This window comes from Alosa sapidissima, chromosome 9, assembly GCF_018492685.1.
Source record: "Alosa sapidissima isolate fAloSap1 chromosome 9, fAloSap1.pri, whole genome shotgun sequence".
Taxonomy (NCBI): Eukaryota; Metazoa; Chordata; class Actinopteri; order Clupeiformes; family Clupeidae; genus Alosa; species Alosa sapidissima.
This window is the reverse complement of record NC_055965.1, coordinates 24,232,690-24,259,659: the sequence shown is the minus strand read 5'-3', so window position 1 is coordinate 24,259,659 and position 26,970 is coordinate 24,232,690. Positions and strand designations below refer to the sequence as shown.

Sequence of the window (26,970 nt, the reverse complement as noted above, 5' to 3'; positions counted from 1 at the left end):
AACTTTGACAAGATTTGGGAAAGATTCTTGAAAGATTGTAGTCTTTTAACTAATACCCCCCATTCAATCTTTACTTAAATCTTAACTAATACCCCCCATTCAATCTTTACTTCTTTATTCAATCTTTTAAGACTCCAATCTTTCAAGAATCTTTCCCAAATCTTGTCAAAGTTGTTTGGTGTAAGGAGGCCATTAGATAAACTGAGATCCACTTGATCTTGATTTTCAACTTCTCAACACAGCAGTCATCTCTTGTAAATGTCACATTTTCATTGGTTTAACACATTTTATACAGCCTTTTCCAAAACATTTAGCACCGTTTTCACACGAAGACTCCAAACTCTATACTGGATTAACTGTGTTGATCAAATGGAAAGCATTGATGTAGGCCTACAGCTAGTTTATATTGCTTGAAAAATTATGAACTGGTAATGTCACTGAATATCCCCTGTGAGAATTCTCAATCAGCAATATCGATAAGAGATACCATCTATGTTTTTTGTTGCTATTTGCAAGCATGACGCTAAGGCACCGAGAAAGTACTGTTTTCTTTAGAGAAAGTAAGTTTTTTGCCTTTTTGGTGAAAAAGACAGTATACAAGCTGAAAAGTCTATCTATTTACTTTAGGTGTGTATCAATGAAAAATGACAAGGTGTACTTCAATGACTGTAGGCCTAGTTACTGTAGGCCTTACATGTCACTGATAGTTACATCTTTGGATAAATTAATACAATTCAATACATTTAAGTCTTTTCATAATTTTATTGATACCAGAAACATTAGAAAGCAATGGCACAGAGAGCAAAAATCAAGGCTGAAACCCCTGATACTGAAAACTATGTTTGCATTTTTTTTGTCCAGTGAAATGATCGATTGAAAGCACACAGCGATTTGACAGTAAGTTGTGTTGTTTGAAGGCACAATGCTTGTGCTGCATGTTTTAAAGGAAAGTACACAGTGATTTGACTACAAAGTGTCCATCAGTAAACTCATGCTCAAAGCAGGAAATTCCATTTCATGACGTTCCAGGACATGTTTATGGCAAGTTCAACCAGTTGTCAGTGCCTGCAAGAAGTAAGCTCATAAATATAGGCTAGGTATGATTTCCGTGTAAACGAAACCAATGCAGTGATTAAGTGCAATATTGAGTTGGATCCATTATGCACTGGCTTTTAATAAAACATAATAGGCCTAGGCTAGCTGAAACACACACCAAGAGAGAGAAAACGTACCTCCCTGTTGCATATTGTATGTAGCACTGGCGCAGTGTGTCAAATTAGAGAGTTCTAGTTCCGGGTAGGAAACTGCACCCCCTCCCCTCCTCCCCTCCTCCTTCCAAGATCGAAACACAAAAGAGCTGTTATGCTACAGGAATTCTGAGATGTTTTTTTTTACAGACTGCTGTATATCAGAGTTATGTCTATACGTTTTGCAAAAGACGCATATTGTTATTAATATATTATTTGCTTTTCAGCCAGGAGGGGCCCCAAGAACAAATCTTGTTAAGGGTGCCTATGAGCATCGTAAAGTCCCTCTTACGAACGTCTTAAGACTTGCCGACTGTTTCCCGAAACCATCGTAGCTTAAGAGCGTTGTAAAAACACTCGCAGATCTACGAGTGCTCCAGAGTTCTCGTTACCAGCTATTAGCGTCTTAACAGGTAGGCCTACTTCTCACTGAGGTCACCAACAGGACATACAGGGGAATTACAACTTAGAATACTATATCCAACTACGTTCCCATTCTTTATTGTGTTTACTTGTGATGAATCAGATTTTAGCATGCAAAATAGCATACATTTAATGGTCATAATAATGTCATTAAAAGCCCTGTTGTGTTAGGTCTAGCCACACATTTACATTCACTAACCGATAATAAATGGATCTTTTTTTTTCATTCTCTAAGAAAACATACTGTAACAAGGAAGTGAACAAAGAAACATTTTATAAGCAAGCACAATGGCAACAATCACCAAATATTGTGCATTTTTTTAAAGTAATGCTCTCCTTTCTCTTCCCCATTCACAGGCGCTATACTGGCAAAGATTTTGCTTAATTCTTAGTCAGGTTTGGAGGAGATTGGCACTTTTTGTCATCCCCCCAGAGACACAAACACAGACATTCTGGCCACACACAACAAATCCCACACAGAAAACATGTCCAAACCCAACTACCGCAAATGGATCTTGGAAGCTATTGATTCACTACAGTCTAGTAAAACCAGACCAGACATGCAGAGGATATGTGGGAGGCTAAAGAGGAAACATGGGTCAGACCCATTTCGCACCCGTGCGGAACTGGAGAAACTGGTCCAAAAAAAGAAGGTAGATAAAGTTATCTGCATGGGCTCCATTTCCTACCGGAACCCTGCAAAAAAAGTGCAGAGGAAACGTCAGAAAAAGAGTGAACTCACACCTGACTGCAGTAGCGAACAAGCCAAGTATGAAGACAAGGAACCCAAGCCTACACAGGCTATGCAGAACCTTTACCTACAAACGCCGACCCAATCCCCTGTCACAGCCACTGTGCTAGACAATTCTGCAGGAGGTTTCAACACACGTTAGTCAAATTTTGATTTTATTTTTTATTTCAGTAGCCAAAAAAAGTTGTTCTGTGGAGAATGGCCCTTGTGACAATTGTAAGTTGCTTCGGATATAAGCAGGAAAGTGTTGGGGGGGGGGGGGGGGGGGGGCGCTGTGAACGAGGTAGCAGAGAGGGGGGTACTCAGGCACAAATGGAGGGCGTTAATCAAAGTTTTCATCACAACTTTTAAACTTATGATGGCAACAGTCCTGCCAACCTGTATGCATTTTGCGTATTGGGCACACATTTTTTTTTCCACATACGGCATAGTCTGCAATGTAATTGTTGAACGATTCAGGGCTCCAAAAATTAAAATGTAGGCTCATAAACACACAGCCTATGCTAAAGTGGATCTCAATGTTGACAGCATTAATTATTTAAAAACAATCGGTAATTTGCATCATACTGTACATGAGTCAAGGGTCTTAAGGAGATTTTTTGAAGATAAAGAGGGACACCCCTGCTCTGGTAGGAACTGGTAGCATGTTCCGCCAACAGGGAACTACAGACGAGAAAATATAAGTCTTGTGCAAATGATTGAATAAATGCCTATATTTCAGTGTATGCTGCCAACATTCTCTGATAGCCTCTCAGGCAACATACTGTAGACTACATGCTATGTTGCCTAATCATATTCAAAATTTCAGCAGAAGACAGAAAGGCCTTTCCTACACCAGAGTACATTATTAATAAATAATACAGTTACATACAGCTCATAAGCTTCCAACATTCTGACCATCATAGAGATTCGAATTATATTTGCAGGTCAGGGGGTGTTTGTTCAAAAAAGGTTGAGAACCACTGTTCTAAAGTCACTACAACCTATAACCTCATTGGCCATATTATACACCTGATGGATATTTTATTTAATTGACTGACACCTGTCCCATGGCCTCTTCTAACTAATTATGTAAGAGATAATGTATAGAACCCCGGTCATTATTGTGAAAATAAGTCCCGACAGGGCGAACCAGACCCCAACACGCAGTGGAGGGGTCTTGTTCCGCCCTGAAGGGACTTCAAATCCCATTCAAGTCAAATGGAGTGTTCTACTTGCCTTGTGAAGAGCCGTGTAATAATATTATATAATTATTTGATGTGGTTGTTCTACATATAGATTTGGGGGCACTTTTCAACTCTGTCAGCTTCATCTTAACCATGTCTTGTACACTGGAGCCACTTAGTTTTTTCCTCAGCAGCAAGCTGTCTCTATAAGCTAAACAAAAATGTCATTTTTATGCTGTCTCTATAACCTAAACAAAAATTGTCATTTCAACATGCACAATTTATTCAGGGTTACAACCAAATTTGACAGAGTTGGTATGACATGAGGACACAACTTAGAAGTTGTTATAATAATGATGTAAAGTTTACTTCTGAGTGTTTCCCTAATTCACGGAGGGGATAAATGCAGATACCAAATATCCCTCACGGGATCAAAAGAGTATCTATACTATACTGTGTGACCAAGGTTTCATATCTTGATATAGGTATTTTTATATCCAAATTAACATATCCTGATGGAGGTCATTTTAGAAAGCCATTAACAATACATATCTTGCTATAGAACATTCCAAAAATATGGACAGAATCTTTCAAGAGAGGCTGATTGATGAAATGCGCCGTCACAACGAACACAGTAAGAACTTGCCAAAAGTGACACCTTGGAAAGAGATCGCCAGGAAGCTCGGAGAAGATAAAATAACTTGCTCTACAAAATGGAAATATTTAAGACGTAAATACGTCAAAGCAACTAAAAAAGGCACAGTCATCCCACCCAGCAGCATCTTGGCTAAGATGCACTGGCTTTCCCCATATGTAGCATCGGATGTCCCTAAGGTGAGTCTATGGTATAATTAACACATCTGCCACTGATGCTGTACACATAACTACAACTGTTGAACCTATGAAACCAACATTTTTCAGACTATTGACATTAATAATACTTGAGTGAGGTTGAATTATAACAGTGGGAGAGTTTGGATCGCCCCTGAATTGACCTGCGTACCATTGGTGATTGCACTTTATTCTGGTGTATATCATTAAGTCTCTCTCTCTCTCTCTCTCTCTCTCTCTCTCTCTCTCTCTCTCTCTCTCTCTCTCTCTCTGCTATTTTAATCTTTTTCCTCCTAGGGTATAAAGTGCCCCAGAGTGTCTTCTCCCTCCAAATTGCTCACAGATAATTCTGAACATACACAAGCCAACACATCCACTAGTGGGGGCTTTTCAAGAACAGGTAAGGTTATGTTTGTGTTTGCAGGCCAAGCAACAGGTCATATTTTTGATGTATGTTGTGGTAACCCAGAAACGTGTACAAACAGCTCTTACAGCAGTGTATTAGCTTGCTATACATTTTACCTGCCAGTATGAAATCTTAAAATATTATGTGTGTTTTACTATATAGACAAACAGGTCATTTTTAAAAATATGCCCATGTTCTGCTGTGATTAGGACCAACTGTAGAAATTATGATACCCTGAGACTATATCTGAGTCAGCAAACTTGTTGTCAGACACACACACACACACACACACACACACAAACCACATCCTGCACAAGCTGTGCTGTAGCAGCTGCTTACAGTTTTTTTCTGATTGCTTAAGCACATTTTTTGTAACTATGGCTTTTTTTGCAAAACTCTACACACAAATAGGAAAACCTTTCACCCAATCAGCAAAACATTGTAGTTCTCTTGCAAAAGCTAACACACCTTGCTTAACTCTTCACACCTTCGTAAAAATTGTGCTTTCGTATCAAACAGTAAACACAAGCCATCACAATAATAAGCACACAATGTGCCAACTACACACTTTCTCTGTGCACAAGGTAGACTATGTCAGTTTGAGGTCATACTTTTGTCATAGTTCTGTAAACATACAGGGATCCAAACTTCAAGTATTGGTGTTTATTTACACACATCAAAACAAACACAAGTGTGTTTTTCCAAGTCAAAACACAAAATAGCAATTGAGACAAAACAAATCAGTCTACATCGGGTCATCTCTCTCAAAATGTCCTAGTCCAAGGCACCGGGGAAAATATTCTGGAATGCCGTATCCAGGCCTGACATGACAATATCCCCACATGTAGACTGATTTTTTTGCCTGTAAAAGGGCTATTTCTTACTCTTCTTACCCTTCCTCTTCCCCCTCCTCTTGCTCCTTCTTGTCCTCTTCCTCTAACTTCACCTCCTTGTCCTTGTCATCCTCTCCCTCACTTCTTCACCTCCGCGTCCTCTTCCTCCTCTTCTTCCTCCTACTTCTTCACCTCCACATCCTATTCTTCAGCCTCCTCTAATTCTTACTCTTCTCACTCTTCCTGTTCCCTCCATTGTACCCATTGTACATTACCTGTGGCTGATTTATAGTGCTTAGGCTGATTGCAAAGTGAACTAATTATCTAAAACAGTTTTCACATGAGAAAGTGTGCCAGAGAGTTGGCAAAATAGTGAAAATAATAGCCATACATGTGTATAGATTTGCTAGGAGTGTGTTGATCATTTGGAAATTGTAAAGCATGAGTGGAATTGTAAAGCATGAGTTGTGTTTACAGTTCCGCAAAAAGATATCTGAAGAATTCCTTGACACACAAGGTTTTTTCGTACAAGGGTTTGTATGAACTCAAAGATTAAGTGAGATTTTTTTTCAGGAATCTCCACATAGATTCAATTAGTCATTGAATCTATGTTAAATCAACATTACTTTGTCAAGGTTAAATCATTGAATCAAAGTCGCACTGCAACATTGATTCTACATCACGTTTGCACCCTCCATTAAGAGGGATGGGCATTTTTAGACTTTTCCCTCTTGAAATTGCACTGTGCCTACTTCAGAGGCCACTGTTCCCACCTAGTTTGGCCTCCTATCAAATGTTTGGTCTCTTTAGAAAGCTGAGACCTTGTAGTTTCTTAGGGAATAATCAGAGTAGCTGTGGGAAGTACTGGCACAGAGGTACAGAGGCTAGAATACTGTTTTATGTTTCTGCCGGATAACAAGTACCTCTGAACTGACCACATTTCAGCTCTCTAGGTCACTTGAGATGACTTAGAAACACAACTGAGCCCTAGCACCAGGTCTTGTGAAGATCAATGTAGATCAACATAGAATAAAAAATGACTGCTTTGGACCATTATTTGCCAAGGTATGCTCATGAATTTTGTAAAATGCCCTATGGAAACTCCCTATAGGACTTTTGGGTTCCCAAAATGCATACTGACAATAGAAGGCTGTAGAAGCATAATGAAAGGTAACACTCTGAGGTTTCTTGTAGATTATTTGGATTGTATGTCAGGGGTTATGAAATAGAATGACTACACAAAATATGGAATAATTACACAAAAGTCTCTTTTTTTGCATTTTCTTTGTTGTTTCAATGGGTGTGTTTAAGATGGACTACACATCTGCACAACTAATATAGGATAAAACAACATGAATATTCCATTTCTAGGGATTCCTCTGAATATGTCAAGACCCAATTTGTCGCATCTATTGCACTGCAGCTGCACTGCAGCTAGTAGGGAAGCACCATAAGAGGAGAAGGGCATTTTTTATCAAATTTAAGTGAGACATAGTTTGATTAATCTGACAATGTAAAGCACCATACAAATTGTACACCAAAAAGGTTGTCATATATGTATTCCCAAAAGTCCAAGCTTTCAAATAGTGTATAGTATTACTACATAACAATATGGTGCATACAATTGATTTAGAATGTTGGGGGGAGGTGGGCAGGTGTGCCATGGAAGGCACACTGTTTCATAACTGGAAGCAACTGGATTGCAATTCTAACTACAGATCAACAGGATTTCAATGGTATTTCAACTAAAATGAATATTGAAACAATGTTGAAATTACAACCAAACTAAAGATCAAAGTGATTTCAATGGTATTTCAATTGATATTAAACCTCAGTAAACCACTATTAATCTGGCAAAATATTGGGAAATTCATATCTGCTTTATCTACAGCCAGGATAAATTTGGCTAGGCCTAGGTATGTCTGGTTTAGGCTACACAAGCTTGTATAAATAACCATTGACAACTTGTTATCAGTTTGAAAAGCAAGTGCATTTATTCACTCTTCTTCATTTAGAAATTCACGTTTGCTGTGCTTCCCTGCCATCCCTTCAGCATAGCATCCATAGACCACCCAGTTGCAGTCAGCCTGATCCTCCACCATCCAGTAGCAGAGTGAAGCGGCACCTAACAGAAATAGAAGAAAAAAAGACAGTTGTTAGATAAATATGTTCAACTGAACAACAAACTAACAGCTAAGCCTACAATCAAGTAATTTTACGACACAACCTACCTCTCATACAAACATAGTTCCAAACGAATGCTAAGTTTCAGACAGTGCCATTTCCCTCGTCAGGCCAGCTATCTCTAGGAAAGGCGGCTACCATTTGAGTGTGAAGGTAATTATTACTTAGCTGCTAACACTACCGCCGCCACTGCACACAACCGCGAACCTAGAAACGTTCCCGAGGTCTAGCTAACGTAATATATATCTTACCTACTGAATCCTCAGTTGTTGCTTAATCAAGTTATTATCCATAATGCCAGTATTATCAAACTAGATAGAGTTAAACTTGACATTCTCTCTAGACGTAGCAGCTATGAGTATGTTGCTAACCAATAGCAGCTACGAGTTTGTTGCTAATCGATGACAGATAACGCCAGCGTGCTTGCTTATAGCCACCTTACACCAAACAACTTTGACAAGATTTGGGAAAGATTCTTGAAAGATTGTAGGCTTTTAAATAATGCCCCTCATTAAAACTTTAATCAAAAGACTCAAATCTATCAAGAATCTTTGTCAAAGTTTTTAACTAGCCGAGTCGTTAAAAACAGACTTCACACACTCCGTTCGAATAAAAAACACAAATTAATTGCAACTTACATTGGGTGTGGTAGGAAAACATCCGTTTCCTCATAGTTTGTTGGACGAAGCAGACGCCAAGAGAATGTAAACTTTCTTGAAGAGAATGGAGATATGATTGAAAGCAGTGTGGTCGAAAGCGATTAATTACAGGATGTGTAGTTTAGGGGGCACCAGATTGTATGCTTAGAAGCTGACATCGATTGACATGATTACGACCCTTCTAAATGAGCCCCCTTTGTGATGTCATAGAGAGAAAAATAAATGTTTTAACATTTTTTAATCCCCTATTTCGCAAGAAGTATAAACGTTTAAAAAAATCTGAAATGATAACTATCTTTTCCAATTCCAGACCTACACAACAGTTATTTCAACCATGTCTGTACGTTAAGCGGTTAGAGCTGGATTAATTTTTGAAAAGGTAAAAAGAAAAGGTTATAATAAGAAGAAGAAGCCAGGAGATTTCAATATAGTGGATTCCATCCACTATACAAATGCACAGAAGGAGTTATGACAAACTAGACCTAGTTAACTAACTAGGTCTAGATTCTAATAGAAAGCTGTTAGCTTTCCTATAAGCTATATAAGGTATAAGCTAGGCCTTACACAACATAAATTGTCACTAGGCTATGCTGGCGACCCAAATAAAATCTCCTGCGACCCAGTCTTTGGGAACCAATGTATTAGAAGAACGCTGTGTAACAGTAGTGTCTCTCAGATTTTAGAAATTAAATAAGATTTTTCATGATCAGCCCAGTTATCAAGAGTTTACCATTGCAACAAGATAAAGCACATCAGAGGATAGTTTTGGTGTCATGTCTGAAGTGTGGATTGGTATTTATTTACATTCTGCCATTTTATACACTTGTACACACTTTATATTTGTATGACATGTCTCATAGAAGCGTCTCCCATAGGTCCCTAACTCATATTCATATTTTGTTGTCTTTGTATTCCTTATCACAGGATCAGAGCTGAGGATTGTGCTACTGGGCAAAACTGGAGTAGGAAAGAGTGCAACAGGAAACACCATCCTGGGGAATGAGGCCTTTATTGAAGGTTTCAGTTGGGACTCTGTCACTTTAGTTACTAAGAGGGAGACTGCCAATGTGTTTGGGAGGCAGATCACAGTGATTGACACCCCAGGACTACTTGATACGTCTAAGACAGCAACTGAGTTTAAAAGTGAGATAGAGAGGTGTGTTGACTTCTCTCTTCCTGGGCCTCATGCCTTCCTACTGGTGATCAGACTGGATGTGAAATCCACAGAGGAGGAGATGAACGCAGTCAAGTGGATCCACGAAAACTTTAGCCCCAATGCGACTCAGTTCACCATAGTGCTATTCACTCATGGAGATATTCTGAAGGGTAGAACAATGGAAAATGTTCTAAATGAAAAGGTCCAGACCTTGATAGACAGCTGTGAGGGTGGATACCACACCTTTAACAATGCACAGAGGGAAGACCAGACTCAGGTGAAGGAGCTGCTGAAGAAGATAGACACCATGGTGGAGCAGAACGACGGAGAATACTACACAAACAAGAAGTACCAGGAGGCTCTGACAAAGATCAGAGAAAAAGAAATAGCTGATAAGAGTAAGTCACAAAAAGCATTTCACAGCAGCAGTTTACGGAAGTGTTGGCAGATAACATGGGGCATTTTTCATTTTAGAATGATGCTATAAGGCATCAGAACTATGAAATATTTTTTTAGGAATTAAGGGCGTCACAATTCGGTTGTTAAGTCTGACTAATAATGATGAATTGTTTCAACAACTGCAGACGAACAAATGCAAATGGATCAAGATTGTAGACAAAACTAATAGTATCAGTATGGTCTTGTATCCCTAGTGAGAGCCCTTCAACAAGAACTGGATGAATTAAACAGGTCAATAATGAACCCACCCAACGACAAGGTGAGTTTATAATATTATTATTCCACTGCTTGGCTACATTTCCCATTGTCATGCTTTCTTAGAATATTTGCACACCTATGAAGTAGCTCCAATATTTGGCTGGCTTTTAGCTGGTTACATGGCAGTAGGCTAAGTAAAATAGCGATGTTTCAAAGGTGGTAAGGTTAATCAGAATCATGGGATGTGCCTGCTTGACAGCGGGAGAGATGGAACTAACGGCTGGCCTTTGGCTATAGCCACCATCCATTTAGAAAAAAGTAAAAGCAGTTAGTTGATATATGGCGTAAAGAAGTAGCTCCACAAACAAGACAGTTTTAGCGATTAAAAAGGTTGAGTTATAACAGAAAATGAACACAACACAAGTGGCAACAGTGGAATGAGCGGGATAATGGACTCTACCACGTGCGGTTCACAGAACGCTGGCGCTGGGGTCGTTTTACCACCTCAAACGTGCGTTTCTTTCTGTGAACTGATCTCCGTTTCATGCATTACCCTTTACTTGTAAAATGTTGTGTTAAATACTTTTATAGTAAGAAAAATACTTACATACAGTATAATTTTTCATGAATTCAGTTGCTAAAACTGAAGGTTTAATAATTGATTTCATAGTATTTTACTTTATCTTATTTTCAGCACACATAATTCAATAATTCGTATTTCTTGTTTATTTTGGTTGATGATACACAAATCATGCTGCTCATGTGACTGCAAGGCTACAATGTATTTGTATTTCTGTATATCTCAATCCAACTTTGTTTTGTTGTTCAGAAACACACCCAAGAGGAGCAAAAGCCGTTTGTACAACGTGTCCAGCCTATTGTCAGTAATACATGGCATGAAAGCAAATCTGGCAACACAGATTCAGCTAGTAGCAACGGAAAGGTAATCTATCTATCTACCTCTTTATGGTGTCATTTAGCTGACTTAATTATGCGAATGAAAAATACAGGAATTGAGAACCTAATACATAAACATGAGCATTGAATAATAAAACTGTTATCACAAGCGTAACAATTATGATTGATTGTTATATTGTATTGTTTTCCAACCGGAAACACGTCATGGACTAAGGGATGATTAGACATCCCTTCTGCACACATTCTTCCAATTCCAATTTTTGACGTGTGTGGGCGTTGCTACTAGTGTTTACCACATCCACTTTAGCGTCATCCACTCTCGTTGCTGAGTGGCGCGGTTATCTGCCGACTGATGGAAACGTTTGTGAATTATGGTGTTCCACTCTAGTATCTCTCTGAAAGGAGATTTAGGTGGGCGTGACCAGGCTATCTTTTCATATTGTTGCACAATAATTTTGAGCATGTGAAGTTCAAGAGGAATACATTACATTTTCCAACGGCTCTTATCATATTCATGCTTGTTGGCTTGCATAGTCAATTATTACTGGGTGCATATCATTGACGAACGTCTATTCTCATCACCATCTAATCACTCTTGGCTCTTTTCATGTTTTCTCCAGGGTGCAAAGCGACCGAGAATGTCTTTTCCCCCTAACACACAAACAAGTACATCCGGACTCTCACAAGCCAACAAGTCCCCTACTAACAGACATTACGTCACAGGTAAGATTGACTTTTTTTGGACACATTGCTGATGCAAAAACATTAGATATTATTTAGTCCAGGGGTGAATCTGTATTTTGTACCAGGGCAATTCCATGCAAAGGTCATCCTTACCATGGAAAAAAAAAGTTGTGCATACGCAAATAGAACTGTTGTTAAAATCTTCATTTAGGTCTATATTTTATTGTTTGTAACTGATCTGATTGAATTTGATGGAGAATGACACTCTTTTTACATCATAAATATGGTGTGCAACCATACAGAAACAACATTTTTCACATGGTAATATTATACATATTTCAAAAGTGGATAAATGGACCCAATGTTCAAACAAATTGTGTCATTTGACAAATTCCAGATTGACAAGGGAATGGTAGAGTAATGTCTATGCTCAGCTTGCCTTTAAGAGCCCAACTCCTTACATTTGTAAGGCTTTTGTTTTTAAGTCAGCAAGTTCCATGGCCATGTCACATCCATAACGTTTTATAGGAAAAGTTTATGCTACACATACAGTGTTGATGCGACAATGTCCATAGTGTCTGTGCTAGTGTTAATTTCGTCAGACGAGACGAGAGGAAAAATGTTCGTCAACAACCTTTTTTTTCATGACTAAGACGAGACGATGACGAGACTGCACTAATGTCCTGAAACACTGACTAAGACTATCTTAAGATGCATTATTGTTGACGAAAAAAGACGAGACTAAAATGTTTTGCATGAAATAAAAACTAAGATAAAATCTCTCTTCATTTTCATCTACAAAATGAGAAGACAGATTAGCTGTTACGTTTTCAAAATATTCCGAATGAGTTGGTTCATGCGCAGCAGCTTTCCTGTAGGCTAGTCTACGTGCTGTTGCTGCAACCCTGTGGCTGCAGCACAAAACTACATGGAACAAGAACACTGGAGATTTCTGCCAGAGTTAGCAAGCTAACTACCTAAGCTTTATGCCACAATGCTACATACCCAGAAGTTGAAGCTTCTCTCATACATATACAAATTAACATCCCCCAGAATGTCCATACGAAATTTTTCAGCAAGTAATGTCAACTATTTAACTAGTTACACTGATGATGCAAAGTTTGCTAGCAAGTAAGCTAATATGGAAAGTTCGCTAGCAAGTTAGCTAAGATGGAGAGTTTGTGTTGCGTTTGGGCGCATATCGCCATCTAGCGTGGCGGAGTAAAACATTCATACTTGGGTCTAAGACAGTGTTTCTCAAACTTTTTCAGATGAAGGACCACTTAACTAATCAATAAAAAAGAAACGAACGGACCACCTAGCTAAAACGGACCACCTAGCAGTATATTAGCCTACACAATACTCACTGAACCACCTTGCTTATTGTCTTTGCACTTTGCTTAATTGTGTCAGAGGATTCATATGATTTGAACTGGCATATCTGACATAGACAGTGTTGTAGAACTGTTTGAATTTACATACAAGTTGGTTCAATATTGCAAACAACCCATCTATATTATATTTTACCACGTCTGCTCGTGGACCACTTGGGATAGCTTGCGGACCACCAGTGGTCCCCGGACCACACTATGTGAAACACTGGTCTACGAAGATCATGACAGTAGTCCAGTCAAATCTTTTACTGTCTATGGTCAAATCCCAGCCGAGCTATAACTGTATGCATGTAAACATTGACTGAAAAAAAATCAGAATGAGTAATTATAACAGACGAGTAGCCCTGTGGACACACAATATTGTTAGAAAATTGAGATGTGTGAAACACTATTTGACTGAAATGGTAATCAGAAATAATTTGTTATAAAAAAAGACTAAAATGTTTTGACTAAAACTGACTAAGACTAAGATAGCTTTAGTTTTCTTTTGACTAAAACTAGACTAAAATGACGAGACTTTTAGTTGACTAAAACTTGACTAACAAAAATGATATTTGAATGACTAAATATGACAAAGACTAAAAAGGACATTTCGTCACAAGACTAAGACTAAGACTAAATTAAAAATAGGTGACAAAATGAACACTAGTCTGTGCAAAGCTGATTTATATCAATGTAAAGTGTGATGACCAAATTGTGCCCCTTTCTTACTTTTAAAACCTTTAATGGTGCGTTATGGATGTGACGTTATGGATGTTACATTATGTGAATTTACAAGACTGGGGACTTTATTATACCTCAAAGCCGATAAAACGTCTGTTCTGGTAGCATGTCAGTTTCAACGCATTTCAACTTAGTGTTTACAACTGACATTTTAAAGATTATTAGGTTGATCAAAACCACAGGGAGGCCTTGCCTAACCATTAGCAAAACAAACATAATATTAAAATACCTCCAGTGATTAGCCTAGCCATAGCCTATTTTCAAGTGGCCTAATAACGAAAATCTGAGCGATTATCTTCCTGTAACTGTCATACTAATGTTGTACAGTAACTGGATTATCGTGTTAGCTGGTGAAGATGGCTGACTTTGCAGCTGGAGTTAACATAGCAACCTCCTTCTGTTGCAGATCTGTTCAGCCTGCCGTTCACGTCTGCTTAACACAGTTTAATTTTAAATGTGACGCGATATGCCAGCATTTGAAGTGTCAGGTCCTCTGTAGCTAATACCCACAGAGTAACATGAGTAAGGGCAGCAATAAACTAGATGTACCGCATAGTGGTACAAAATATGACCGCCTCTCAGTCCTGCATATTCTCTTCGCAAAAATAAATCACGCTTGTCAATTTGTCTCCATCTCCTACTCCTGCAACTCGTGTGCATGTAAATGAGTGTGTGCATATGTGAGTTTGCTTTTGTTTATAAGAGAGTGTGTGTGTGTGTCTGTGTGTGTGCATGTGCGTATGCGTGCCTGTGTTTGTGTGTTTATGTGTGTGTGTGTGTGTGTGCGTGTGCGTGTGTGTTTGCATGCCCACATTCGTATGCGTGCCTGTGTGTGTGTGTTTATGTGTCTGCAATCATGTGGGTGGGTGTTTGTGCATGTGTGTGTGTGTGTGTGTGTGTGCGCATGTGCGTGTGTGCGCGTGCATGTACTTTATGTGTGCAAATCACAAATGAGTGGGTATGGGTTAGGTTCATGCGGGCTCTTGAGACTAACATACCATAAATATTTTGTCATCTTGGGTGCAACGGTTCAGGTAGGGCTAGTTATTTAGGGGAGTGGCCACCAAGTTTCATGTTCCCTGCTGTTTCAGTAACCCGGGAATCACTGACCAAAATTGATGACTGTAAAAGAAAAAAATGAATTTCTTTTTTATATTTTAAATGACTTGTTGTCCTGATTCTTCCTGTGGATCAGAGTGGGCACTGAGGAAGCAATAATTTCATCTCTAGGTTTTCATGATTACTATTTCAATTGTTTCATATCAAAATTCACTACTTAATTATGTGTTTTATGTAGTTTGTCGAGGACTGGTTCAGACACGTCACATCCATAACGTGAAACCGTCACATCCATAACGCCAGTTTTTCCTACATACATGTAATGCATTACGAAAATGACGCATAGTTTCAAAAACACACTTTTTGTGTTCATTGAAGTCTCCTTCATGGTACATATATCATAGTTTCGGCAGTTTCCTTCAAAATTCACAGAGTTTGTAGAAAACCTGTAATCTCTCACAAAAGTGTGTCCATTTCATGTCGCATCCATAATGCTGATAAAATACCTTGTATTATTAGGATGAAATTGATTATATGAAATTTGAGGATTTCTCAGTATTCAGAGGACAGAGGTTACATTAAAAGTTATGCAAATTTATTCACTGATACTAATTCTGCCCCCACTCTAAGGCATTTTGTTTACCAATATGAGTCCACACATTGTCACATCCATAACGCTGGACCTGCCCACCACCTAAAGTGTCCAGATAGAACTAACCAGCATATTAAGGCCAATATTACAGGAATCAATTACATACGCATGAACTGCTGATGGGCTTTATTACCAGCAAGTCAGACACACATATAGGAACAACAACAGTAACTTTTATGTGCAAGCCAAGCACACAGAACACGAACACGGTGTGAGTGGGAGTGACCAAAACCCTACAAAGAACCTTATAGGCTACCCACATTTACATTGATTTGATAATAACTCACAAGTTTACATTGTTCTAAACTGATCTAGTCTGGGAATACAAATGGCTTGATTAGTCTTTTGCTTCTATTACCTGGGTGACTGATTTGAACATCAGGGCCACATACCATGAGATAAATCACATTTGAGACATATTTGCTCTTTGTAAGACTTTGGGTGAACACAGTGATAGAACATTAATCCACAAAGTTAGTATTCTTAACATCCCAAATTAACAAACTAAAAGACTAATTAATGAACTATAGACTTGTTTGGATACTGCGGGTAGTACTGATTTATTAAAATATCATCATTGGCCCTGGACCACTTTCTGCGGTTTCCCAGGCAGATATAGTGACTGTTAGCTAGCATGCTATTTAGGTAAAACCCTCATAATGTTTTTTGAACATGCCATTGTCCATCTTAACAGGATATAAGCCTCTGCAGATGGCAGCTTGCCAGGCCCCAGCAGCAGCAGGAGTTAGCACTGTTGGTGAGTACTACTTTCTTCTGATCTGCTATATCTGTGCAACTGCCATACGTTATTCAAACATGCCCATTTTTTACTACATCCTGCTAGATACTAAAGCTTTTTATTTGAGCATGTTGTATGTTGTTTAGTGCATTAGCATTGCCAGTTATGTTCAAGCATGCATATTCTCTCAAATGTCTCTGAGGGTGGTACTGATTTGTAAAAATGTCAGCATTCGTTCCTGGACCACTTTGTGGGGTTTTACAGGTATACGTAAGGCTCTTTCCAATTAAGGACCGTGACTGGCCTAAAGTCATAAACACTCGTGCATGGCCTCGGTGTTCTGTTTCCATAAGGAGCTGTAACATTGGGGACATTAGCTAACAATGCTAGAAACGTCTAAACAGTGCTTAGCAACAACACTGATAACAACACAATTAATTACAAGGACATTTAATCAAATCATAAAATTGTAAGAAGCAGTATCCTTAATTATTTTGCAAAGATTTTATATCTGTAGATTGTTTTTCTTCACAAATATAAGCAGACACTTGCTTATATTGCTAGGCAACCCTAAACAAATGCTACTGGTCTGTTTTTTTTTTTTTTTCAGTTTTAGTATCATATTCCATTCCGAAAGTCCTCGGTTCAGCCCCAATTCGGGCCTGCCCTATTCCAGGGCCGACCTGAGCCTGTCTGGGACGCGGCCCCGGTTTATTCAAACAAGCACGGGATACCTAGTGTCGGAGGTGCACGTACCCCATGCACACATTTTAAACGTAATGTCAAGAAAGAACATATGAACAAACAAATGAAAATGAAAAAACAAATGTCCATTGACTATTTGCAATGCATTTCAACATGGAACATTGGACATGGAAGCAGAGAATGTCTGAGTGTATTGAGTTCTATGCGCACTGTGATTGGCTCATCGCGTTTGGGGGCGTGGCTTAGCCATAGGTCAATTGGATAATACTACGACCAATGTTTACTGACTGTTTTCGGACTTCAATACAATTGGATAACACTATGACCAATGGCCCGCCTATATCAGATACACCGATGTGATTCGTGCAGCTCCAAGGGCATGGGTAATGAGTTTACTGATTACTGATTACTGATTGCCAGAGTGACTTGCTGAGCAAATTTCAAATTTTGCTCTCGCAAGAACTTTGGATTTCTGCATAGGATGGCGGTGATTAGGTGAAGGCTACTCTCTATAGCAGAATCAATGTCAGTCAGTGGCTTAAATGAGCAATTTACAATTTACAGTGTGGATATTTTGCTATAAATGCAAATTCAGTTCTCACTCAAAACTGCATCGGTTAACATAATTTTGGTCCCAGACTAAAATGTTATATTGTTATCATTTCAAAATAGAACCTTTAACCATTTAAATTTCTAAAATATTCATGTTCTGCTGTGACTAGGGCCACTTATAAAAGCTGTGATCAGCCACCCTAAGTCAACAAACTGCTCTGGATCTCTCAAAACTGAAGGCAAGTGTACTTTTCTCTTGGCATGCTAGTTCAGAAATGGTGTTAACCCTTAGAACTCGATTGACGCAAAGTGCGTCAAAAAACACACCCTTTCTTCTCTGTTACATTGCTCCAGAACTATTTGTCGCAGCGAAATGAAACCTTTATTGTGTGACAGAGCAGAGCAGTGGGGCTTTCCAACAAGACTACACACTTGTCTGTATGATCAAGTATGCAAATTTAAAATCATGAGATTAAATCAAATTGCTTGTTTGACAAAGAAAGACTTTTTTGCCTTTACTTTGTTCATGGCAATGCAGTAAAAAGTTGTTGTAGAGAATCATCATGAGTGCACACACAGACTAATGTGCAAACTCGGGTCAAGTCAGGTCAGATTAGTTTGTGTCACAGATATGGAGTGCAGAGAGGTCATTTTTCGTCACTAAATAAAAAATGGCATTTATTTCTTGAAGGCGCACACCACATATTATGTCTGTGAATTGCTCAGCCCCAAAGTCCCCCTCCATCATGGTTGTTATATTGCCAGATTCAGGACAGTGTGGTCTACACATACATGAAAGTCATGTTTGATGAACACAATTTGCAAGCTTCCATACTGCAGGCAGAGATAACAGTGCAGCTCAAAGATGTTTGAATGTGTATCAGACGCAGAATAAAATAACATGTTATAACTAGACATTCCATTATTCACTCTTCTTCTGTTGCTAGTTTGTCGCCATAGCTTTATATGAACACATCCTTATAGAACAGATTTTTTGATATCCAAAATAATAAACATTTTAGGCAAGAAAGGTCATTAAGAGCACACAGGCCTATTCTGCAATCTTTTTTTTCCTGGAATACAATTTTTGAATTGAGGGAATTTAGCTCATGAAATGTCTGGCCAGCTAAAAGGCAAATAAAATAATTTTAAACTTAAATGTCATATTGTCCTCCGTGCATTTGTGTTCCTTCAGACACGTCACATACTGTAATGACGTCAGTAAGTCAACTGCTGCGAAAGACATTGGACAACCTGCCTGAAAACGACTTCAAGAGGTTCAAGCATTGTGGAGCGAATAGAAGTGTGACTGTGCCACAGCAAGGATTGGGTAAGACTTAATGTCCACTATTTCACCATTGGGTCCCGTGGCATATTAACTGCAATACACACACTCAAAACACCAACACATTAATTTGCATGAATACTGTATGAATGTGGCAATGGATTTATACTGTATCTATTTCCTTGTTTATTTGTTTAGTCATTTATTTCTTCCGTCTTAAAACAGATGCAAATGTGGATTCTACAACTGAGAACATTTCAAAAGTCCTAAAGGACAAAATGAAAAGCAAAGTGCAGTATATCATGGAGGGCAATGAAAATAGACATAATAAGAAGCTCTTAAACCAGATCTACACAAAAGTCTATGTTACTGAGGGAGAGACCAAGATTGTTAATGAACATGAAATCATCCAGATAGATTCGGCTACTAAGACACAATCAAGACATGGTAAAGAAATTGAATGCAACAATCTTTTTCAGCAAGATAGACGTGTCAGGACTGTGTTGACCAAAGGAAATGCTGGCATAGGGAAAACCGTTTGTGTGCACAAGTTCATTCTTGACTGGGTGGAGGGAGAAGCCAACCACAATGTAAAGCTCATCCTTGTTCTACCATTTCGGGAGCTCAGTTTACTTACAGGAGAATATAGTTTTCATGAACTTCTTGTGGAGTTCCATCGAGAACTGAACAATCTTAACAATCCAGATATCTACGACAGCAAGAAAACACTCTTCATCCTTGATGGTCTGGATGAAAGCAGATTTCGTTTGGACTTTTCCAAGAAGATGGTAGCAGACATGCACATGTCCACCACAGTGGACGTCCTAATCACAAGCCTCATTAAAGGAAAGCTGCTTGAGTCTGCTCTCCTTTGGATCACCTCAAGGCCAGCAGCTGTCACCCAGGCTCTGTTATCACACGTTGACCAGATAACAGAAGTCCGAGGTTTCAATGATCCACAGAAGGAGGAATATTTCTGCAGGAGAATCAGTGACCCTGCCCAGGCCAGTGCCATCATTGCACATATCAAGGCATCACGCGTCCTCTACATCATGTGCCACATCCCTCTATTTTGTTGGATCACAGCAACAGTTTTCCAGAAAATACTTGCTCAGGGAGACCGCAGTGAAATTCCCAAGACCCTTACCAGCATGTATTGCCACTTCCTGCTCATCCAGACTGACATGACACACAAGAAGAACCATGTTGCCGAAGAAATGAACAGGCAGAAACTTCTAGAGTGTAACAGACAAGTCATTTTGAAAGTTGCCAAGCTAGCTTTTACACAACTGCACAAAGAAAGAGTCATTTTCTGTGAGGAGGACCTTACGGAATGTGGAATTGGCGCAAATGATTCTCTTGTCTCTGGGATGTGTACAGAGATCTTGAAAGAGGAATCTGACTGTTATGTCAACAACTTCCACAAGAAGATGTACTACTTTGTGCACCTTAGCATCCAGGAGTTCCTTGCTGCCTTCTTTGTATTTCACTGCTATTTAAGCAAGAATCTGAATCCTATCGAGATCTTTCTGGCTCAAACTCAAAAGAACAAGCCTATGCCTTATGATTTGACACTGGAAGATTTGCTGAAAGGGACAGTGAACAAAGCACTAGACAGTAAAAATGGACACTTCGATCTGTTTGTCAGATTTCTTCATGGCATGTCACTGGAGACTAATCAAAGGATTTTAGGCGGCCTCCTGCCCCATTCAGGGTCTGATCCAGAAACCATGGGAAGAATAATCAGCAACCTCAAGAAAGTACAGAGGAGGAATATCTCAGCAGAAAGGTGCATGAATCTTTTCCACTGCCTCAGTGAAATGAATGACCGCTCGGTCCATGAGGAAGTCCAGGGATTTCTGAATTCAGAGAAAGGTTCTGTTAAAACATTGTCACTGGCACATTGCTCTGCACTAGCCTACATGCTTCAGCTCTCTGATGAGGTGCAGGACGAGTTTGACCTGAAGAAGTACAACACTAGTGACGAAGGTTACAAAAGGCTTGTTCCAGCTGTAAAAAACTGCCGCAAGGCTGAGTGAGTGACTTAATTAAATATGTTTGTGCACTGACTACAATGTTATCTGGAGAAAAAATAGAATAAATACTAATATTTGTAAAAGTATACAGTATGCAGTTCAATGAAATTCAAATGTGTGTCTTTCAACAGCCTTGCTGGTTGTAAACTCACAGAGAACTCATGTGACATCGTGGCCTCAGCATTGCAGTCGGCAAACTCACCGCTGAGAGTGTTGGACCTAAGTGACAATGATCTTCAGGATTCCGGGATTAAGATTATCTGTTCTGGATTGAAAAGTACTAACTGTAAACTGGAGAAACTGAAGTAAGAAATTAGCTACATCCTTACCTTGTTTCTCCAGATTACAGTTTGTAATTCTTATATAATGCACAAAAAATTTGCAATGCATAAGTTTTCAAAGGTTTGATCGTCTCTTTCAGGGCTGTCCAAACTGTGGCCCGCCATTCACTTTAATCCGGCCCACCGAGCATTTATTAGTTTATCATAGATCCGACCTGCAACGCACTTTAATCCGGCCTGGCGAGCATTTGATTAGGTTATCATAGGCCGCTTGCTAATTTTTTCCAGCCATAGACGACGTTGTGGTTAATTTTAGGCTACTGCAAACCGCTTTACACTCTTCTACACTCCATAGGCTATATTTTAGTGAAGCTGGCAAAGAGTCTTAAAGTGACAGTGCGCCATTTATAAATGAATTAAACAGCATCAAATTAACAGTATTTCTTAAGAAATTAATTTTCTACAACAAAATTACTTTGTCATTTAAATAATACAACATTTTATATATTTTATATCATTATTATTATTATTATTATTATTATTATTATTATTATTATATATTATTTATTGTGTGTGGCCCGCCGGACAATTTTCAAAACCCAATGTGGCCCTTGAGTCAAAAAATCTGGACACCCCTGGTCTACAGTACTTAGTGAATTATCTGAAACCCTTGTCTACAGTTCTAGCTTACATCCAGTATTTCCAATCAGTACTCCATAAGTATTTATTTTTCATTTGCATGGATGTTCAATGACTTGTTCAAATATTTTGGAGAAGGAAGGGTGCCATCACTACAGAACGTTGCAGAATGTTTTTTCCCACCATAGCCTACTATTAAAAATAAATCTGTACCCCACACATTAAAATGTTCTATGTTCCTTCCTAGATTATCTTGCTGCGGGGTCACACAGATTGGCTGTGAAGCGTTGGCCTCTGCTCTGCATGCCAATCCTTCTTACCTGACAGAGCTTGACCTGAGCCGCAATTACCCAGGGGTGGAGGGATGGGCCATACTCTCTAAAATGCAGCTGCAACTACGGTGTGCGATGAGGTGAGGAAACTTGTTTAAAGGCATTATAGAATGCAAAACCGAGTTTACCATGCTTTATCATCACTAAATTCTCCCTGATCTACATTCCAGACTTCTGGAAACAATATCCAAAATGGTGCATTATGAAGAATAAAATTCATATTATGGAGCTTCATAGTCAAAAATGTTATTTCATTAAAAGAAAGAACAAATATGTATCTTTATCTGGTATAAATCCCATTAGGATCATCAAGTGCCCACATGGTCATTTGGGGGTCCAAATATGGGGTTCCAAAACAGTCACCTCTGCTGGAGAGGTTTTTGGACCCCCATAAAACCCCTGCCAGTGGTACCATACCCTTCAAATTAATTTTGGCAAGAGCAAGGTTCCCACATATAACAAATAAACCTGTTTAGAATAAATATGATCATTAACCCATTCACGCTGGATGCTGCATGACGCAACATTGACCCTCCCGCTGGATGCTGCGTAGCGCAACATTGACCCTCCCGCTGGATGCTGCGTAGCGCAGCATGCTTTTTATTTCATGTTTCTAGGTGCTACAGAGGCTTAGATATTACATTTTGGTAGACGTTGACCATTTTTAGTATGTTTTCAGAAAACCCTCAGGAAATAAGGTTATTTAGTCTAGAATTCCATAGGATTCTATAGGTGTTTTTAGCAGGCATTTTAGGAGTAAATGGGTTAATTGTGGTGCTAAGGCCACCCAAAAAGTGAAAAATCACACATGCCGTCAACATTTGTTAGGACTTTGGTGACCCACCTCTCACCCAAACAGTAAGGAATGTTGATTCTGCCTCCAGAATTGTGTAGTACAGGCTACAATGAACTACCATACCAGTTTCCAGCCTTATACCACTATTAGAACAGACGTTATGGGCTTCCAAAAATGGCAAAAGATGAAATGTGAAATTCCAATGTGTCATTACGGCCGTGGCACCCCTAAATTCAAATGGACGCCACGGGCAAACCGTTTGAGATATTGACCTGAAACTTCAGATTCCCGGAGTGCGTACATTTTAACAGAATGGTGTTGTCTCACATCGAACACCAACTCCATGCACTTAACGAAAATGACGATCGCAATATTTGAATATAGCTTTATTGGTGACCTCTATTCGACAGTGACATGGTCATACTGTGTCAAAACATGAACAGTTTCTCTTATAACTTGCTTGTACCTCTGTAGTGTGTTTTCCACTGCTGCTGCTTCAGCTTTCTCAACTGTGATTACCTCAAGTTGGAAAATGCTCCCTCCCTTTCCACTACAAGATGGCGTCCGTTGAGGGTGAAAAGTGTCCAGCATTCCACACTCAGCTTTTTGACCATTATGAGTGCACCATCCGGGGACTTCCAGTGCACTTTGTGTCGTTGGAATTTTCAGTGTGAACGCCCTCACGCACTCAAATTTGAGTCTTGGACCGTACCGATTATCTTTTTCCTATTGAGAAGGGTCTTGACATTGCTGGTTATCCAAGGCTTGTTATTTGGAAAGCAGCGTACAGTTCTCGTGGGAACAACAATGTCCATACAAAAGTTCAGGTAGTCAGTTGTGCAATGTGTGACTTCCTCTAAGTCCCCTCCATTCTGTAACACACTCCAGTCAGTGGACTCAAAGCAGTCTCTCAGAGCCTCGTCCTCTTCTGGTGTCTCGGCATGTAGTACGGTCAGAGACTAACCGCTAGTAACTCCACATCTTTAAAGCATAGAGTCTCCTTCACTGTAACATGTCCAGGACTGTTGTTCATGTATAGCACCAGTCCACCTCCGTTCTTTTTGCCAGACAGATTATTGTCTCTATCCAAATGAGCTACACTGAAGCCGGGCAGCTCAACGTCCCATCGCCTCGTCCTCACTTTATCTCCCGCTCTACAAAAAAGTAAACAAAAGACGGAGGAAAAAAACACAAAGAAATGGAGCTACCTCGACATGCTGCCACTCTCGTTGGCGCCAGAATTGTCGAAATAAAATGACCATTTTAATGACCTGCTTAATTATAGGGTTGTAATTGGGTAAAATGAAATAAAACTTGTAAAATGACACCTGAGCATTGGACTGACCTAAGTTGCATACCTTCTGTGTTCACATCACAGAAGAAGGTCAAATGCTCAATCCATTCTATCTCCCCATCAAGGAAAGAGGCTGTTTGTCAGTTAACCAGTGTCATGTGATTGCAAAACTATGAAAGAGGAATACTACTCTGGCCTTGCTTATATTTTCTGTTTTTCTCTTTTAGTTTTGACAGTGAAGCAGAATACTGGTTGAAGTCAGGACTACGGAAATGTGAGTGGTTGTCCAATTCATGTTTTGTGTTTTTGACATAGGTCTACATTGTTTTTGGCAGACCTTGAGGCAAAATCCATTAGGTTATTATTAGCTGTTTGGCAGATAATCAAAATAATAATAATTTATTTCTAATGCAGCGGTCATTTTTGACCGGGAACACAAAACTAGTAAACATAAAACGAACACAACAGGAGGGTTAAATATATATTTATATTATCACTAATTTTAAACTTTATTCAATATACTTGAGCTCACATTACCTCTGATGAGAAACTTAAAATGACTCCCTAATGACAATTACTTTCTCAGATGCCTGCAAAATCACTTTAGACCCAAACACAGCCCACAAAAAGCTAAGTTGGAGGAACCAAAAGGTTAGTGTGGAAAAGGAGAACCAGAGATATCAAGACCACCCAGAGCGATTCCAGCACTGTCAGCAGTTCCTTTGTACTGAGGGCCTGACCGGGAAAGCTTACTGGGAAGTGGACTGGAGTGGACGAGCTGCAGTTGGTGTTGCGTACAAGAGTATTCACAGGGACGGACAAGATACCAGTAAGATCGGATGCAACGACAAGTCCTGGTGTCTGGAGCGATTCATCACCTTATTCAGTGCCAAACACAATAACAACACTGAAACCATCTCAACTCCTCGCTCCACCTCTGGGCGACTGGCAGTGTTCCTGGACTGGAAAAGTGGAACCCTGTCCTTCTACAATATCTCCTCGGGAGCACTGACCCACCTGCACACATTCCATACGACATTTGTTGAACCGCTCTACCCAGCGTTTGAGGTTTCGAAGAGTGTTACTCTGTGTCAACTCAAAGAGCATACTAAGTGACAAGATAGTGAGTCCTAAAATGCTTTGTTGTGCTACGATCACTATTGAATTACACAGATATATGAGAAATCTAGGGCCCTTTTGAAAGCCAGGAGACATTTAGCACAGACTTTAAATTGTTTACACATGCTTTTTGAGTTGGTCTTCCACCCTAGAAAGATATTAATGCCCAAACATGGCATGTGTTTTTCAAGCTGTAAAATTAAAGAATTTCAAGGTCTGAAAAAGATAAGAAGACAGAAGATTTGCACAGAAATATTTCACAGGCCTTGGATTTAGGACCCATTGATGATATAAACAAGGTTTGAACAAAATTTGAGACGGTGCAGCAACAATCTGATTTGACACGGAATTTGGTCGTCATGGTGTAATCTGGCTTCAGAATGCCAATACTGTATTTCAGCATATGTTTGTAAAAATTCTGTAGCCTACCGTGAATCCTGTAGGGAAAATGGCCAAAACATTGTTCTTCTCGACAAATGGCTTAATTGCTGTTTTATGTTCTTTTTCAAAATCAATCTAATGTCTAGCTTCTGTCAGAGTTGGCCATTTTCGATCAGTACAATCAGTTCTCTGTTGGGCATAGAAGCTTCTCAATGGAACAAGTCCAGACCTAATTTCCCGACCTCAAATTTTGTGAGCGGGATTAAATTCAGGGCTGGCTTCCAGGCTAAAGATTGTGTATATTGTGTATAAATATTGAGAAATATTGGCTTTTACCAGTTTATCTTTAGCTTTTATCTGCTTTAGGAATTATCAGATATATGTATGTACCTGTATTCATACCAATGTTTTAAGCACTTATGTTCTTTTTTATTGACTGCCTCAACAGTTAAGTGATTTGAAATCTCTGTTCCGTTAAGCAGAGGATTATGACAGTGCAGTGGTCATCACATAGTCAGTTTCTACCAGTTTTCTATCTTTTAGAAACCTTTTGAATATTCTCTTTTTTTTGTGATTATGCTTTTTTATTTTCAATCAATGGTCATCATTTAGTCAGTCTGCCGTAGAGACATTTTTGCATGTATACAAAATGATTACATATATCAATTTCTACCAGTTTTCAGAACTGTTTTCTTTCAGAAACCTTTTGAATAATCTCAATATTTCTTTGTGATTATGCTATTTTTATTCATTCAGGGAGAGATGAGAAGAGAAAATGAAATAATGTAAAATGTAAAACACACACACACAAAACACATTTAACAAACACTGGCAGAAAACTCATGTTGATGGTAGAATATTCTAAGAAGCTTGTTAAGGGCAGAGGCTATATTCCTCCAGATGTTTGCAGTGGTTGCCTTTGCCTTATTGATCATTGCAATCGTACACTCAAGGCAAACTATGTAATTAGGCAGCCGTGGAGGGTTGCCGGTTCGAGCCCCGACCAGTGGGCCGCGGCTGAAGTGCCCTTGAGTGCTCCCCGAGCGCCGCCGTTGTAGCAGGCAGCTC

At 39.3% G+C, this 26,970-nt stretch overlaps 1 protein-coding gene across 4 annotated transcripts in view; it reads left to right on the top strand.

The window, feature by feature from the left end:
* The window catches only part of LOC121719392 (NACHT, LRR and PYD domains-containing protein 5-like), a 60,957-nt gene that overhangs the window by 1,167 nt on the left and 32,820 nt on the right, over positions 1-26,970 (top strand). For 2 of the 4 annotated variants that reach the window (XM_042104940.1, XM_042104939.1), the window contains exons 2-11: positions 2,028-2,558; positions 4,150-4,421; positions 4,716-4,818; positions 9,425-10,054; positions 10,310-10,374; positions 11,143-11,256; positions 11,852-11,954; positions 16,438-16,500; positions 17,910-17,978; positions 18,935-19,069. In XM_042104940.1, coding sequence (XP_041960874.1) covers positions 2,156-2,558; positions 4,150-4,421; positions 4,716-4,818; positions 9,425-10,054; positions 10,310-10,374; positions 11,143-11,256; positions 11,852-11,954; positions 16,438-16,500; positions 17,910-17,978; positions 18,935-19,069 — 1,957 coding nt within the window. In that variant the 5' untranslated portion in view covers positions 2,028-2,155. Of the gene's footprint in view, positions 1-2,027; positions 2,559-4,149; positions 4,422-4,715; positions 4,819-9,424; positions 10,055-10,309; positions 10,375-11,142; positions 11,257-11,851; positions 11,955-16,437; positions 16,501-17,909; positions 17,979-18,934; positions 19,070-19,249; positions 21,060-21,191; positions 21,366-22,227; positions 22,393-24,629; positions 24,677-24,988; positions 26,701-26,970 lie in introns of those variants that run through there. The other 2 variants (XM_042104941.1, XM_042104942.1) reach the window with 2 other exon arrangements.